General features: G+C 35.7%; 1 protein-coding gene across 11 annotated transcripts in view; it reads right to left on the bottom strand.

The window, feature by feature from the left end:
- The window catches only part of CNKSR2 (connector enhancer of kinase suppressor of Ras 2), a 218,705-nt gene that overhangs the window by 87,659 nt on the left and 112,076 nt on the right, over positions 1 to 18,970 (bottom strand). For 7 of the 11 annotated variants that reach the window (XM_027449077.3, XM_027449076.3, XM_038167963.2 and 4 more), the window contains 2 exons: positions 10,499 to 10,645; positions 698 to 831 (listed from right to left, as the gene is read on the bottom strand). In XM_027449077.3, the coding sequence (XP_027304878.1) occupies positions 698 to 831; positions 10,499 to 10,645 (281 nt within the window). The remainder of the gene's footprint in view (positions 1 to 697; positions 832 to 10,498; positions 10,646 to 18,970) is intronic. The other 4 variants (XM_027449080.3, XM_027449078.3, XM_038167988.2 and 1 more) reach the window with 1 other exon arrangement.

Genomic DNA, 18,970 nt, shown 5'->3' with positions numbered 1-18,970 from the left:
TGAAAAAGGAACTCAAGACTCAGCTTATGGCTTTATGGAAGGCATATGGCATCATCTAAATCATGAAGTGGAAAGTCACCTTTTTGCCCTGGAAAGTTTTTTGTATCTCTGAAGAGCAAGAATTTATCAAAGAATCACAACTTCTCCTCCCCACCAGGCAATTTAATTTACTATCTACCTAACTCTTGGATAGCCCCCAGGAAAGTCTTGTCATCATCAGGTCATACACATCTTATTAACTGGCTAGCAGTTACTGGTATGAGAGCCTAAGAAAAAATCAGAACTTCAGGTACAGGAAACTGTACAAGAAAGGTACAAGAAAGGACACACTGCTCTTACAACTTTTGCAAGAAAATTAACTAAAAGAAAAGCAAGAAGTAATTTAAAAATACATTGACTGGACATCCTGTATATGGAAATTATCCCACATTTGAGAAAACAGGGAATTGAACCTGTCTTTCTAAAGGCTACTGACTGTTTTTCGGACAAGACACCTTTTCAGGTTATTGTGGGTGTGATTCAGCATACCAACTGTTAACAACCAGTTTCCCTGTAAAATGAAATATTAGCAGCCTAACCCTGCAGGGCATACCAATGATCATATAGGAACGGAATGGCCAGTTATTTTACAGGTATTTTTGACAATGAATAGTGCCCTAAATTTTTATTTTATTTTATTATTATTATTTTTTTTTACCTGGGAACATAAGGTTCTGATGGAGGAGGGGGTATGTAGAGATCCTGGAGGGCAGAGCTGTCTCTTTTTGTAGGTGTGCTGATAGTGCTGGATGGTGTAGCAACACTGCTTGTAGGACTTCTGGGAATAAGAGGCTGGTACAAAAGAGAGAGAGGAAAATCATGATTATTCTTAAATACTATCTACTTCTAGTTGAAAAAGCTACAAACATTCTACATTTCATAAAGTTGAAGAAATAGTTAACATTTCTAATATTTTGTGTGATTTTAAACTGGTTGAAAAAAAAAAACACAACACATACTTAAGGAGATACAACTATGAATGGACATGTATTGTGCTTATAAAATTGTCTCTGATAACATCTTTCCCTTTTCCCCCTTGCAAAGCAAAAGTATTGCCAATGCCCATAAAAACAGTAATCAGTAGAGCCACTGGTGAAATCTTTATGAGTAAATAACATACAGAATCCAATGAATTCCTTAATTAAACTAACATTATAAAGAAAAAAGTCTAGTGTTTACACTAAAAGCTACATAAGTAGGCATTAAATTGAATGTCATCTTCCCCCATCTGCTCTACAGTTTAAGGAGTAACTGTAAGAGCTTCAATTTATGTCTGCAGATGCTGTAAATTCAGGTACTGCATACTTGGAGTACACGTGCTATGAGACAGAATAAATTGTAGATTATTATTATTATTATTCACTCCCCTGGGAATACTTCCTCACAAAGTAACGTTTACTCACAGGTAAATAAATTGTACCCTTCTCATAGAATGATCATGCATTCTAGCTATTATTCCCATCCAAAAATGATCCTCCATCTTAATCACATCTTTATCTCTCTTTCAAATTAAATATGTGTTTTTCTTCTTTAACTTAACTACCTTGGCTAGCTAAAAAACGACCAACCATTTGAAGACATTATTAAATCATTGCAGGACTATAAATTATAGCAAGATTTGCTAATAGTCTCTATATAGATGCAGATACAGGAAAATGAAATGAGAAGCAAACTTAGATTGCTCTAGTGTGGTTAATAATATGTTGGTCTTGTGCTTCTTGGCTTGTCTGATAGATAAACAGAAAACTAGCAAAACAGCAATTAACAATATCTCCATACACCATCTAAAATCTGGATCTAATATTCAAGAAATACTGAGTTTTGCTTCGAAAGAGTTCTTTCCTCTCTATCTTGTTGGAAGTGAACTCCTTGAAGAAAAAGGTTTGGGGAAGACATACTGTGCAACACACCTATAATTTCTGAACTAAGTAACTACTGGAGGACACATATTTCACATTGTATTTATGGCAGAGAAGGTCTGAATACTAACTAAATAGGTGTGGAGAAAGATCCTTCTGCCAGTACTCTTAAAAATACTTTATGACAGAACTGTGGGCATTCCTGTGCAAAAACAAACAACAACAACAACAAAACCCACAGTTCTCATCTTCTAGATATTAATCTTGACACTCTAGTAGTATACCTACACTGAAAAAAACAAAACAAAAAAACAGAGTTCAAGAACAGGAACTTTTTTTCAAAATGTTGGCCTTTCACAAGCTCGTGATGAGCCCTTCTAAATTTATGCTTCTCACACAAAGTCCCCACCATTGCATTACTTTCTTTCAATCTGTATCTTAAGAACACATCCCACCTAGGACACCTCAGGCATCCTTTAATCAATTACTACTGTATTTTAGGAACAGAGCTGTGTTAGATGTTAGTCATCTCAAACATGATAAACTGTAGGCTCAACATTTTCTTGTTAAAACTTTTCAAGTCCACCTTTACAACTACTGCTATAAACTGAAACAAATTCATTCTTTTTGAATGTAGAAATCCATCACCTGTAAACAATGATACTGCTAAATTATTTTCTTGCTCATTAGAGTTAACATTCTGTAACCAGGCCAATGAAAGACAGCTATTACTTACAGGAAGAGAGGGAGAAACACACACACACACACAAAGCCAGACAGGTAAAAGACATTACAACCACTAAAAAACAAGCAGAAGGCTGAAGTCTGAAAAAGTAAGATTAAAGTTGGTAGCAAAACTGAGGGAAGAAAAAGAAAACAAACAGAAATAACTCAAAGAAAACTCTTTCAGAGGAACAGAATCCTTATCTTTTAAATTTTCATCTGTGACACCATAGCCACAGATGTTCTTGAAACACTTACTAAAGCAATGCTGTTTTTCCTTTGTGATACCTTGCATTTTTATTACAAGTGCACTTTGCAGCTTGCTGAATGGCTTGTAGAATTAATTTTCCTTCTAAGACAAAAGAATTTTGTGACCTAGACCATGTTTACACTTGTTAAGCCCAAGCTGTTGCTCACGGCTCATACTTGCAGGAACACTGAGAGGAATATAAGCTGGGCAGATGGATTTCTCTTCTCCACTTTGAGGAGGAAGACAGCCCTTTACTTTACCTGAATGAATAGGCTGATAAGAGGAAATGGGGCCCTAAGGCCCATGGCAATCAAAATTTTATGTTTTCTGTCACATAAGGAAAATCGTGCCCAAGCATAACCGTGATCTGGGCTTACAATGAGCTTAATTTCTAGAAAATGATTTCTAGAAAATGGGCTTAATTTCTAGAAAATGATTTTTCTCAAGTCTGAGGATTCTACCAGGTAACTTTGTGAGGCCCTGAGAATAGACAGCCAGGAGGCTGTTTACTGAATAGACAACAAGGAGGTTAGCTTTTCCTTCAGAGGAGTCTGCTGGGAGACTGTGGAAATCAGTGGATTTTGCATGTCTTTGAGAAATGCAAACTTTGGTTTATATTTGTTTTTTATATTTGGCTAGGTGAGGTGGTTAAAACACTAGGTGCCACAAGAAGAAATGACATTCAGTCTACTAGAGAAATACACAAGTTATCTAGTTAACACAGAGCTCTGGAAGTAAAATGTTTCCCTCAGACTGTTCCCATGTTAAATTACAGAGCATTTTCAGCAGTGAGAATCACAGTGTAACTGGTAGGAGTCCAAATGACTGTGGTATCTCACAGGATGGCGATGCAGGTAATCTTCCCAGCACCCGGGAGCTCCCAAAAGGAGCTGTAATACAATCTCATACAAGAGGAAGCACAATCCTTTGGGACTGTCCCAAAATATACTAGGATGTCTCATGTCTTTAGTATACCTGGGTCACATTGCCAGACTCAACTCTTTGGCTCATTTGTACAAAAGCAGAAAAGCTGCATAACTGGAACAAAAGTTTCAAATTTATAAATATATAAATTTATATATGTATCAAATTTATAAATATAAATTTATATATTTATAAATTTTGTGGTATAAATATATCACTGCTATTTTTGATAGTTATCACCACTTCATCTGATGAATCAGCGAGTTCTTTTAAAAGAACTGCAACATGGTTAAAGCATTCAAATGAGCTCTCCTGTTAGTGAGGCATGGAGAGAGCACTGCAGTAACTACCACCTTGTGCTACAGGAGTTCGACTTTCATTTTGTAAGGAATCAAAGTCTTCAGGCTCTCCTTGTTGGAAAGAGAGCCTTCAGAATATGACCTGCAGGCAAGGTGCACCCTCAAGGCATTTTGAATTGCAATTTAGAGGCTTCTCAACCATTCAGTTCAAGTCAATCTGTGCTTCTGCAAGTAAATCTGATCACGTTCATACTACAGGCCATTCGGTGGACCATATTATACCATGCGGGTACATTGAACAGAAAATTACATGGAACTCCAATTCAGGTATTCCTGATCTAGATGCCTTGGAGATCAGTGTTATCACCAAGTTAATTCTCTTCCAAGGACTAGAACTTTCTTCTGCTGCAGTCCCTTTTAGTAGGCTGTCATAGGCAATTGGGAATGCTGAAACTGAAATAAAAAGTTTTCAGGTCCAGAGATTTAAATACTTATCCCATGGGAATAGTCTGACAAAGAAAGTTTAGAAGTTATATATTAAAACTGGAATAGCCTCAAAAATATCTCACATAAAGCTCTGCATCAATGTTAACACACAATGTCAGTCAAAAAATTCATGTTTCAATACATTTGGAAGTACTGTTTCTCAAATGACCTGGGTGCACCATCCTCCTTCAGAATCATTAGTGTTTAGGGACCCTTTTCTAAATTGTCAGTTGACCAGACAAGAGACAATTGGCTTTACTCACAGCAGCCTTAGGTTCTCCAGGACAGGGAAATCAGAAGTTCCTATAAGTACTCATTGCCAATCCTGGAAACTGAGATTGTGCTCCCAGTAAATCGGCTTCCCTCCCCGCCCCAAGCAATTAATATAATTAATAATTATGTACCATCTGAAGTTTTGCTTAATGTTTTTAAAAGCTCTGTGAACCTTTAGATAGATCCCTTGGCAGTTGCAATATATAGTTTGAGAAACATTACTCCAGACAAAGGCATACGATTTTTAAAAATATAAGAAAAAAACAATACATGATTTTTAACTGGTAATATCTTTACACAGTATTTGCATAAATAAACATTTTTAACTGTTTACTAAACATATTTTACTGTTAATATATTTTCATATCGAACCAAGATTATCACAATTTATTGAACAAAATGTTTTCAATAAAATAAACCTTTTATAAGATGAACCATGACATGAAGTTATGACGTACTATAACTATTTCAGACACTGTAGGAAAACCCAGTCAGAATTCATTTTAACAATGCTGCAAAAAATGCCCAGTTCCCATGTAGTTAAAAGACAAATAATCAACTGAAGAACCAAGTATTTTATTCAAATGCAATGATTAAAAAGTGTAAGGTCATTAATTCTAATCATAAATTATGAAAACAGAATATAACATTGTCTCTAGAAGAATGAAGGAGGCAATATAGTCAAGTAAAGAAAAATAACAATATAAATAATAGTATTTTCTGTAAAACTCTGCTGTTATTGTTGCTGTTTTGTCTGAAAAGTTGAATGTAGCATAGTGGAGATATGATGAATATCTAATCTAAAATAAAGTCTATTAAAAAAAACACAAACAAACAAACAAAAAAAAACTACAGATACTGAGGTCTTGGTGATTTTAACAGTAAAATTTAATCACATAAAAAACAGTACAGTGAACTATTTTAAATATACAAAAGATTACATTTAAATAAGCTTGGTGAAGAATGTCAAGTATGTAGAGGGGTCAGAAGGCTTTTTCCAAGTCAAGACAAGATGTGGCTAGCAGGTGGACTTGCCCCAAATCACACTATTAGTAACAGCCTTTTCACTGATACCAGAATGGCTTTCTAAATTAGCTGAAGCCTGGCAACATGTTGCTCTACCATTCCTTTTCTGTACGTTAAATGCACTGGATGAAGAGTCTTCACACTGTAGTCAGTTTCTTTTTGACTAATTAACAAAGCATTTTCCAGAAACAAAGGAGGACTTTTCAGCTAGTTTCTTGCTAACATGATGATAGTGACTTACTTAAGGTTTCCTATGCTCCAAGAATCTTCTTTAGCAAAATTTCCACCCTGGTTCAAACTGCACTTTAGGGAGCTTTTGTTTGAAAACTCCCAAAAGTAATATAAAATGGCAAGGAGAAACAGACAAAATAGAGTAGATTATGTTTATTTCTATTAGGTTTTGAACCACCAGTTGATTGCTTTGAGGACAGACAAAAATTAGGAGAGTTCTAAGATAATTAAATCACTTCTATGTCAATAGAGGAAAAAAGAGATTAATCATATTTGTTTTGTTCAACATGTTCAGTTACAACATTGCAATCTGAAATATCATTCTAAGCTTTCACACAATGGATCAGAGTATCAGAGGAAGTAACTGAAAGGCAAATATAGTAAGATTCCTCTTGCAGGCATGAAATCTTAATATTTGTGACACAATACCATATTAATGAATACCTTCAACTGCAAAGGCAAGCAAAAAAACCCCCAAGGCCATAGCTGCTTAATTCAAATTTTATAAAAGCAATAACAAAAAACTCAGGCTGAAAATCCTTTGACTTCACAAATTCCAAATTGATATAATTCCAGAATGTGTTAAGGGAGGACTTTGATTATCTGCAAGAAGTTGGATACTGATGGATATTAAAACAGACAAGCATCAAGTGACTGAAAACAAAACAAAACAAACAAACAAAAAAATCCAAAGCACTTTTAATTGGGACACAAGAGGGGGGAAAATAGATGTTTTTCTTTCAGTACAGATTGACCTTATACCTGGAATTAATGCAATTAATTGTAAATACAAAGTCATTATGTAATGGTGCACAAATATATATATAAAGTATAGCCATAGTTAGTTTTATTTTCTTCTACATCAAGCCATTGGATATCAGTTTCGGGACTGCTACACAGGATGCATGGGAGGCATAGTTCAATGACCAGGATACCATGTAAAAGTCACACACTGAATTGATTGATAGCACCTGCCTACTGCCTGAACCGGAAGACTTATCTAGCATTATCCCAACCTACAGGTATACTTACTGTTTTTCCATGAAGCCTAGTTTTTCATGTAGCTGCAAATGCCAAACTTTTGTTTTTAAATAGAATTATCAACAAAACAAGCAGAATGCATTTTATCAGTGCCTCAACACTACTCACTTTGAACTAAAATCTTTTTTTTTTTTTCAGTTAAAACATCCCAACGTAAATCTCAATGTAAATTACTCTCTTATTTTAATAACTGAAATATTTACCCTCTGAATTTCCTACAACAGCTATTAAAAATCCTCATTGATATCATCCATTTGCCAGCCTCCTTACATTAGGGTAAACTTCCACTTTCCCACCTCATTCATTGCAATTTGTGACACCATGTTTTTCCTTAGTTCACACCATTTGCAGAACCAAAGAAAAAAACATCAGCCAGTTTGCAGATCCTGATTCACATTTTATTAGAACATCATCCCTATATCTTATTCCAAAGTCTTTTGAGGCTTTTGCTCATATCTTGTAGTTTAACAGAATTATTACTGAGTCATAATATCTTCATAGCTTGTGTCTGTTGAATAATACATATGTTTCAATTAACTTAGCTCTGGGATGACAGCACAGTTATAACATTCTTAGTTATTTCATGATATCCTGATACAGAAAAACATTGTATTGTAATTTCCCTTACTTCCAAAGGTGATGGAAGTACTGCTTTTCCTTTATGTTTTTTCTTATTTACTATCACTTTACCCCATTCTCTCTCACTAACTCCCATGATCCTATTACAGAAAAGCACTTTTATGTGAATTTGGAACAAAAAGATTTTCAGAAGTGTTTTTATTATTTTTTTTCCCCAGAAAATGTGAAGAAAAAAAAAGCACATTCTGTCTTTTATAATGGATAAATACTGGAATATAGAAAGAAATGGAACAACTAAAAAATAAACATTATCTCATATTTTGATAGCTATAAAATTACACTCTGCTTTTGCTGCTTTTTATTTATCAAATGTACAGCACCATTTTCACATTTAGTCTGCATTTCAACTTTAACACCAGTGGACTTTAACATCTGTTCACCACTGATCTGCGTAAATTAACAACAGAAATCTCCACATTATGCAGCCTCGGAAGTTCGTCTTTATGTCATCTTGAAGGTTTTTTGTCACTCAGTCTATTTAGGAAAACTGTTGCTTCTCACAATTTGTGACATCACAAATTATAACAGATGCACATATGTGCACTGCACCCAAGTGTTGAATGAGGTTCTGGCCTTTTCTGGATGTTATGATTGATAAAAATCAGAACAATATCATCATGATACTGGAATTATATCTCTCATGTTTAACAATGTCTCTATTTGTACTCACATTAGTCTATCATAGAAACGTATTTTCTATGCTATCAGGAAAAAAATAAACAAAAGTGTTACCATTCCACCCAAACCTGTAAGATTACAGAAAACCTCTAAATATTGTCAGATCAATCTCATTTTACAGACATAATTTATATTCAAGCTAGATGTCCACACTTGCTTTATCACCAAATGGAGAGAAAGAGGCATACATATGGTTCATTTCACCTCTACCTAAGGTCAATCAGTCTAAAATAGGTCAAGATGTATGAAATCATAAATGTTCTGTATGACCATTGGTCAAAGGTAAAAATGACAAACCCGAATGTAGATATACACACAGCAGATATATAAAGTCATATGAATTGCACTCCTTAGTATCTGTATTGAACTAAGGATGCTGATATGTAAATCAGAGTGAAATAGAACATGCTAAAAGACAACTGGATTTTTGTTTCTGGAACTGAGCATGGAGTTTCAAACATCCTCACATTTTCTTCTCATGACTGCATTCTCTGTAACAGGACCACAGATATCCTCACTTTCTTACTGGACTTCATTTTAGACAGTGGAAATGGGTTTCTATCCCATTTCTTCCCACTCTTTCCCACCCTCTTAAATTTATCACCTATTTGCTATAATCTACATCAACGGCCTGTCTCAGAAACTTCTCTTGTGCATTCTCCAGTTGAATTATTCTAGTGACAAATGATAAAGTGAAACAAAAAGGAATATTTAGGGGAATGAACCCAACTCACCAAAGGAATAAAAAACTCACACAAAAAGGATTTAGAGTGAAAGCATTTGTCCCCATTTAAAACAATGAAGCATATATATGCATTTTTAATTTGTACTTATATTTTCACAGCCTTCAAGTATGGACATTTATGCACTCTTATCATGCACACAGATTTGAAATTTTATGTTCAGACACTAATACGATATTTTTGGTTGAAAGTTTATGTTGCATCTATTGTCAGTAATTTGTATCTGAAAGACCAAGATACCTCAGTCATTTAGGAACTTACTCAGATTGAAAGACAATGAGGCATTTAACCATTATAACATATTTTTATATATAAAAATATATATAGTTGAGAGAGATTCTTCAAGTTGTTAATACTTTTTATGAACCTGTTAATATTTTAAACGGACAAGACCACAGCCATTAGCAGTAGCATTTCTACATCTCATTTTCCTTTTGCACAAACTATGCAAGTATTTTCTCTCTCAAATGTAGTTAATTTTAAATTAGACTTTTTATTGTGGTAATAAAAATGTACTGAAGAATGCACTCATTATGCAAAGAAAATAGAATTCTAAACATTATTCTATCTGAACTGAATAAAAAAATAAAAGTATTTTTCAGTTCCATCTGTTGGTTACACGCTTTCATCAGTCTGGAGATAACTTTTATTTCCCAGAGTAATCCATCACACTGACATTTTGTCCTGGAGTGAAATATGAAAGCTTTAATGAAACCATTCAAACCATTACAGGCATCCTAAAATTAAAGATCCAGCTGGACATCCTGTCCTACACCTTCTTATGTGCAATGGTTCAATCTCAAGTAAAACGTCAACATAGATACAACTTTATTTACATGAGCAAATATTGATTGTCACATGCTTTGTGGATTAAAATCACAGTATAAATTTTCCTATAGTGCCATGATCAAACTGAGAACTACAGATCTTTTCCTCCTCTCTTTCTTTGAGCTTATACTGCATGGAGAGCTTAATAAGAAGTCAAACTAAAATTTATAACTTTCTTAGGTATGATGGCTTTCCCATGGTTAGAAAAGTTCTTTGGGGCTACTATTTTTGCTTTGCAAAACATTGTGCTGATTACTTCCTAACTTTGAGAAGTTCTAGTAACAGGTTTAATTTCAGTTGATCCTATGAGAACAAACTACAGAGAAATCATTTCAGAAACAATTTTTCAAAGCATACAAGAGTAAATCCATATGCTGCTGAGATGAAGCACAATAAAGCATCACTGAGATAATTTATAGGTAAAATGATGGTGTATGACTTATGATTAAGCTTCATTACCTGCAGAGCAAGGGGCTTCCATCTCATATTTTTCAGTAAAGCTGGTGCTGAGGTAAGCATGCTCTGAGGTCGCTTTTTCAAAGTTAAGATAACACCACTCGGATCCTCTCGTAGTGCATTCACCAAATTTTTCAACTGCCACCCCACCTGGTAACCAGTAAAATCATTACAATAAAATTGAGGTACAATATTCAATATGTAATGTTCCCTTTTTAAACATGATTAGTAAAATAACACAATAGGAGTGTATATATATTTTAAAGGAGATTAACTCTAGAAATGGCAAAAATAAATTACTGCATAAAAATCATGTCAACTAAAATAATTACTATAATGCATTAAGATGGATATGTGTCACTTCAGGTTTTAGAATTAATAAACTATTGTTACTCCACTGTAAATACACAGTAAAACTTCAAAGTGGTTTAAAATAAGCTCTGTTACATAGACCTTAGAGACTAGAAGGTTAAAAAGCCCTGGCTCCTACCTCTATTGTTCAATTCAAAACTGAGCACTTTATACTCCATGGTTACTATATAAAATCCACTAACCACATGTACTCACACTACTTCTATTCCTAGCAGCTTATGCAAGCACAAAGATGCTCAAGACAATCTTCTACACTTCACACCACTATAAAAATAAAACCAGAATCACAAGGCCTTTTTAAAATAGTATTTCTTCCATGATGATTTCAAAAACCAAAAGACAGCAAATTAATGACAGAAATAGTCTCTCCTCTACTTGAGTATTAGCCCAAAGTAAAATTTCCTAATTGAATTATAGCATTTTGAAATATTCTAAAATTACCAACTTGACTAACGTGGAAAGTAAGTCTTTATTTCCAAGCAGAAACTAAAACTTTCTGAATCATTCAGTTTGTGTTTTTGAACAAAAGTACTTAAAATATTAAAACAGTACAACTAATGAAAAAGGTTTATGTCTAAATAAAGATTGATTTTTGGCATCTTGAAATTATTTAATATATTGTATCCCTGCATTTTCAAGTTTGGCACCTACACTGGCAAGAAACAATCACATATCCCTTGAAAATGTTGGCCTGCATACTTAGAAAATTATTATTTCAGTAAACTTGACAGCTTTTCTACCTTTCTCTGTCCCCCTAATTAACAAGCGTGTTTTCCTGTTGTTTAAAGGATCACAGTTGCAAATATTTTCCTTCTTTCACAATTTATACAAGAAAAGCATTAAAAAGAAAATTATCAAATTGAGATGTGGAAGTTTTTGAAAGAACTTCCAGAAGCATGAAATTGTGACGTCATTGTCAAAAGGTTAGTCTATGTCATGTCCCTGTATTTGAAAATAATCAAATAAGCAATATGAACAAACAAAATGCAGATGTTCCCTATTAGTAGCATGGCATTATATGAAACAAGTGTATATTTGTTACCTATTTTTTAACAAGGTACTCACACATAGGTTGATGCTACTTACTTTTTACCTTTTTCACTGTTACATCAAAACTCACTTTGCTTAACATCACTGATTTTAATAGCTGATACTCTCCATATAACCATGCCACGTTAGCCAACAACAATGCTTGCATCAACAATCCTGTACACAGACATGGTTTCAACTTCACCACTCTTCCTCATCTACTGTAAACCTACCTGTCCTTTCTACCAAAGCAAACTTGATTATATCAAGGATGTACTTCTACAGCAATATTATTGTAAACAAAGTCAGAGGATGTTGACAATGGTTATCTTTATTGAATATTTTCCAGCTTCCACAGAAGATTTCCCAACATGCTCATATTCTTATTTTCAGTCCCATGTATTTTGAGTACGTCCGTTATACTTTGAATAAAATGAAATATGAACACAGTCAACTTAAGCTTCATACCCACATCCTCCTGAAGTCTCCATTATTTTTCAACAGTATCAAAACCAAGTCTCTGTAAGTACAAGCTTTAAGTCTTAACATCACAATTTTATAAAAAAACATACCATGCTATTCACAATACTGCTTTCCTACTCAAAGAGACTTCCACCACTATAAGAAACAATGTATTCCCCATAGTTCCATAATGTTACCTTAGGCATACATAGGTTTTCAACTGCTCTGTGTTACTGGAAAGAGGGATGCCTACAGTTCATGTAAGGTATCTCTCCATGTAAGCTACTGTACACTAATTGTCTAATGTAATAACTGAAGACAAACTTATGGAAAGGAATCTTTCTACTAAATAATGGAGCACATGGAGCTTGGAGGAGAACATGATGTGGCCCTAGCTACAGAGTCAGGCTGCAAGGTTCTTGCCATTTAAGTTGGTAGGATGCTGCATGGAAAAGTTGTGCTTTAAAGCATCTGTTTATCACTGAAATAGGCAGAGTGATATAAATAAAATTGGTTTCTCTTGGTTACACTAGCAGCTTTGAAATTATTTTAAATACACGTTCATACTTTGCAGAGATAAACTGAATTGTGTATTTCAACTATGCCTTACACTGCAATAAATGGAAGATTATCTAGTCTCATTATGAGAGTTAGGGGGATTAAAGAAAAAAATTGCAGTGCATGTATCTGGAACTGAAAATGATTTTCCAGAAATCTGCTTCAGAGATATGTAATCTAAATTTCTGCTAAGTATTATCTGAATTTATTCTCTCTAGCCTCTTCTTCAGGATCTTCCCCTTTCTCATTACCATCACAGTTGTCTACTGTCAACTTCTATCCATCAAGATTTTTGGCAGAGCTTTTAAAGTCTCTGCCATATCAATTGTTCCATGCACTGCAAACACAGACAGTAATAAGAAAGTTTCCTTACTGGTTTTGAAGTTGAAAAGTAAGACAACTACTACAAAAATCTACTTTACATGCATTAAACCAACCCAAGCAATTAAGTTTTAAATCAGTACACAATACTGGCCAGGTACCCATTTTTAAGGGCCAAGAAAGTCCCTGCTGCTTGCTTTAACCAGCTGTGATCAGGAGAAGTCTCTGTAGTGGCAGAGCCTAAACCCAGCCTTGGGTTTTGCTACACAGAGCCTAAGTATCCCCCAAGCCATCAGAACAGCTCAGCTCTCAGTGCAGGGCTTTGGAAAGGAAAGAGAAGGAATATGGACTCAAGGAACAGCAAGGGAAAGTAAGCACGCAAAGATGGGGGAACTAGGAGAAGAAGGAGAGGAATGAGCACTGTGGGGGGACCTGAGAGTAGGTGACCTGGGGTGGTGGTGGGGTTGTGCTGAGCAGTTCCTGACAAGAAGATTACAGAACCTGTGATGGAGGAGTCTGCTACCAAGATAAAGGAAGGATAAAAAGTGTAGTTCATGCCCATGCCACCAGAAGATCGATACACCTAGGCCAGAATAACACCACCACTGGGGGAAGGTAGGAGATGGGACACCAGCCTTCCAAAGGGAAGCTCTGGGGGAAGCAAGCTTGCAGGTAGAGTATCTTCAACATCAGCATTAGGCCATCTCCAAATTTCTCATCTCATCCCAGCACCACATGACCAGAGGCTCACCAGTGAGCTCCGGAGACATTTGGGGCCACACAGGTTGCTTCAGTGGGACAAGATGGGCACGTAGGAGACCTGTACCACTGCTCTCTACTCTGACACATCCTCCTCATCTCCCTTACATCTCTCCACAACCTTCTGCCTGTTTTTTCTGAATCTTAGGATATCTCCTCACCCATTACCCCTACTAATAGAAACCTTTAGCAGAAGGGTGCTGTTACAGAGGTCTGCTCCCTGAACAATTGGCTGGGAAAAGAAGATGCCTTTGAACAAGATAAGACATATTTTAAAATACTCCAACTTTCCTTTGGCTTGCAGCAAGTACAAGTGGATAATAATACTACAGCAGCCTGACATAGAACTTTTATTCTGAATTCCTATCCCAAGTTGCCAAGAATATTAACATATAAATGTTAAAAAGTTACTCCTAAAGTATCCTAAAGTAATTTTTTTTTTTCCTCCAGGTGAATCTATCACTCCCTTTATGACAATCTTGGAAAACTGTAGCCATCTACTCTATTTCTGCCTGACAGACAGGAGAAAGCATGACCAAGCATTGCTTGCTTTTATTTATTTATTAGCCGCACCCATGGCAGTGTTCGAAAATTCCATGGTTCATTCCTGATTTCTACGAGCACTAATATATGTTATAAGCAACAAAAGAACTCATTTAAATATTAACATGCAGGCATCTGAAATACAATTGGATGGACTCAAATCAAGTATTTTTAGGATGCTACAAGATGCCTTACTAAATAACCTACAGTCTGAGAAATTCAGTGCAGATTTCTCAATGAAATTACAGAGCAGCAGCAGCATTTAAAAGCAGTATACAAGTATAATACACGACAAAACTATATCATCTAAGGGGTGGAGTTATAGTCAAATGATAAATAGAACAGAGTCCATACCTTTATATGCCACTTTCATATGCCACTTTTAGAGGCATATTCCTGTTCAAAGGGTCACCAGAGTCCCATGAAAGTTAACGATGGACTTTCTGTTTCTATGAAAATTGTTATAAATACCCACAATTATGGTAAAACGCTAATATCTTTGGTAAAAGTACAAATACCTTTGCACTCTTGAAGGAAAAGTAATATTTTTCTGCTTAATATAAACTGTAAAGCAGTCAGCTATTTTCTTGCTAAATAAATATGCAAAATCCACTCTAGTATTTAATTTTAAAAAGTTACTGAAACAGGGAGATAATCAAACTTATTATTCTTTCAGTGTTGCTTGTTGTAAGTGGATTGCAGCCAGAGCTCTTTGACTTATCAACCATTAAAATATTCAAGCTTTTAATAATTTTTTGAGCTAATAAAAATAGAATTTCTATGAGGAACGCATATTCACCTTAAGAAATGGTTGTTATCTTTTAAGGAATTCCCTGTCACATATCTTGCATTTTATAAATAAAAATCTGAACATAAAAACAACAACAAAAAATCACACAACAAAAAACACTGCACTTCAAATCACTGTCCATCAAACCTAGCCTGCTGTTAAGCAAGTCAGAAAAATGACAATAAACTATCTGGCATCTTGCTGTTAAATTAACAGATTGATTTTCGTGAACACTGGCCAGAAGTGAGGATGGTCAGCTGGCAGCCCTGTGAAACAAATATGTTAGTAGCAAGCATCTCCTCCCCTTCTCCCAGCTGTGGATGCCTGAAAAGGTTAGAAAATAATGGAAGGCCATAGGTCTTCCACTTCCAGAAAACATGGGGTGAGGAGACCAGAGAAGGCTGTTTACAGTGTGGACTACCACAGAGATGAAAGCTATATCTGTCTGCGGTAAGAGAAGCAGGGTCAGGAGAGCAGCAGATGCCTTTCAGGGATTAATCCAGCTTCTTAGGCTAGCATAGTAATGAACATCCATGCTTATGTAACAGTTTTCTCCCAGAGAGGAGAGATTCATAATATTGTGATTGCATTTACTGTAATAGTAATTAAGGAGCATCTCTGCTATACTATTATTTGAATATATATATATATTTATCTTTTATCCATTGTTATGAAAGTCAGTTCTGTGCATTCTTAGATTGCTATTGGTCACACCACACTGTGTCATTGTCCAAAGTCACAACAACCGAGTTTGTATATAAATTACCTTAAAGAAAATCACATCTTTTACTTGAGAAGATCCTGAAGTTTCATTAAAACTTTTTCTTGCTATCACTAAACTATGAAATAAGTCATTGTCCTGGTTTTGGCTGGGATAGAGCTAATTTTCCTCCTAGTAGCTGGTATGGTGCTCTGTTTGGGAAATAGGATGAGAATAATGTTGATAACATACTGTTTTCATTGTTGCAGAGCAGTGCTTATGCTAAGCCAAGGATTTTTGCAGCTTCTCACACTGCCCTGCCAACGAGGAGGCTGGGAGGGGACAGACCCAGGACAGCTGACCCAGACTGGCCAAAGGGGTATCCCCATACCATACGGCATCGTGCTGAGCAATTAATATGGGGTGCTGACTGGGAAGCAGAGGGGAGGTGCTGCTTGGGAATGGTATGGGAATTGGCCAGTAGATGGTGAGCAATTGCATTGTGCTTCACTTGTTTTGTATACTTTATTACTACTACTATTTTTATAATTCCTTCTTTTCTGTCCTAATAAACTCTTATTAAGCTGCTCTAATCACATTTCTCCTTCAGAAAACATATCTGATGCACAGCATAGCTTCTGACTAATTTTATTATCTTGATCTTTTAAAGTATTTGTTAATCTCAGCTCCACCGTAATTCAACAAACTTCACAAATTCTAGTAACATGACTATAGAGCACCTCTGTTATGGAGACAAGCAAGTGTTTTACTCACGGGGGAACTGAAACTTGAATTATCAAGGAACATAAAAACAGTTTGGTATCGAAGCTTGGACATTTATATAATAATGCTTACCTTTCAGTTCAAAATTACCTCACTGTTTTGCTTTTGAGCCATTGCTAACAGCATCCTAGAACAAAATAAATGAGGATATTTGTCGGGAATAGCAAAGACCCCAACTTTATGAGTTTGAATATGATGTATTTTACAGATGTAAGGTCAATGACTAGGTATGATTTTTGAGGAAAAAGGGTCTCTTTTCATTGTTTCAGGGTATGACTCTATAAATTGGGGCAGATTTCAGTTGTCTCAGTTTTAGTGTCTCTCTGAAGTCTGAAGCACCCACCCTCACTTGGATACATGGGCTACACCCTGGAGTAATGGCCGTAAGGCACCTCTCTCTTCAACCAGCAGTATGGACAACCAGTAGCGACACATGGGTACTGGCAATTCAGAGTGTTTTCATCCCATCTTCCACCCACTTGGGTAATGTTGATCTTGGCATTATTTAACCCTGGGGGGATAAACGTGGTCTTTGAAACACTAGAGGAGTGTCTCAAGCATCAAGCATCATGTACACAGTGACAGGTTAAAGGCCTTCCCCATAGGCGAGGGAGCACTGTGTTGATGGGAATACATGGGTAAGAAGCCCAGTCATACAAGTGGCAAGAAACTATCAGTGCCATTCCTTGGGAGCAGGGAAATGAGGATTCTGGTTCCAATTCCCGATGACCACTTTTGTGCAATATAAGTGCTACACACATACTGCAGGGAACAGGGTCTGAAATCTAGCCTGTGATCTACGGGCCCTACCTCTCTTCAGCAAGGGCACAGACATTAAACTATTATGAATAAAGATGCTGCCACCAGAATCCTCACTTGGCCTCATTTCCAGATGCTTCCAGGGAATGTGTGGAGAGCCCAGGTGTCTAACTCCATTTCAGAGGGTCTCCTCGTGAGAGACAGGCCATCACACCCTGAGAAGAGACATCCATGGTAGCCACAGGTGAGGGCTAAAGAAATTTTAAGGCTGAGAAGGGAAGTGTTGATAAATGCCTAAGCAGGTGCATACGGTTAGTGGTATGAGCTGAAGGAAGGATTTAGACAGACTGCACCACACCCCACTTTCTCATATGTTAAGGTGAAGTAGGTATGTTGGTGGTCTCACCCCTCATGGAGGGGAGAGTTAAGTTCTCTGTTTCTTGTGGCATATGGAAGGTGCTCCTCAAGATAGGGTATATCGTATACTATATATATACATACATATATATATATATATATATGTATGTATATATATATACACCACACTTATGGTAACTTGTTCATGCTGCTTTATGCTTACATATCATAATGGGAATTTCAGATATGTGCATATGCATTACATGTTCTCATATTTAAACTACCCAAATGGTTGTCCTGGAATTAAAATAAGAAATGCATATAAACATACATGCTTACACACACAAATATTTTTTCAGATTAAATACACATTATCACAACTTAATAATTTAGGATGATACCACTACCACTGAGTCACTAACTCCAAAAGTCCTTGGCCTCCATTCTTTTTAATGTAAAAATAAAGTCCGTAAGATCCTCGGATAAGTAGTGCTTGAAACAGAATTCATATAATGAAAATAAACATGTTTATGAAGAAATTGTAATTAAAAAGTTAATTTTTAAAGGTTACTAATAATCAAGCAAAATGAAAAAAAGAATTTAAATGATGCTGAAAAATCATGTAGCATTATTTAGCTAAACTAAAGGAAGGAGGGAAGGACAGGGAGGAGGAGTTAAAAGAAAATGTCAGAACAGAGCAGTAATTATTTAGCCATGAGAGTTCTTCGTGTTTTTGTTACATTTTACTGCTATTAAAATAATCAGTCATAGACAAAGTGCAGTGTTCAAGTCATCGAGGTGTTCTAAGCCAGTACTGACTTTTTTTCTGAAAATTTTTCATATTCAGAGTACATCAATTGAAATCAGGCACAGGATTTCTCCACTTTAATTTTCCCTTCCTCATGACAGCCTTAACTTGCTTTTCTTACTTAGACATCCACTTTTAGAACAATCACCATCTCAGCACTTTCTCACAATCACCTCCCAACTTCATCAGAATAAGATAATGAATAATGCAATGGAAGATTGGGCTGGAACCTGA

The sequence above is a fragment of the Anas platyrhynchos genome, chromosome 1 (assembly GCF_047663525.1).
Source record: "Anas platyrhynchos isolate ZD024472 breed Pekin duck chromosome 1, IASCAAS_PekinDuck_T2T, whole genome shotgun sequence".
NCBI classification, from domain to species: domain Eukaryota; kingdom Metazoa; phylum Chordata; class Aves; order Anseriformes; family Anatidae; genus Anas; species Anas platyrhynchos.
The sequence above is the reverse complement of the archived record's forward strand: the minus strand, read 5'-3'. Positions and strand labels throughout refer to the sequence as shown.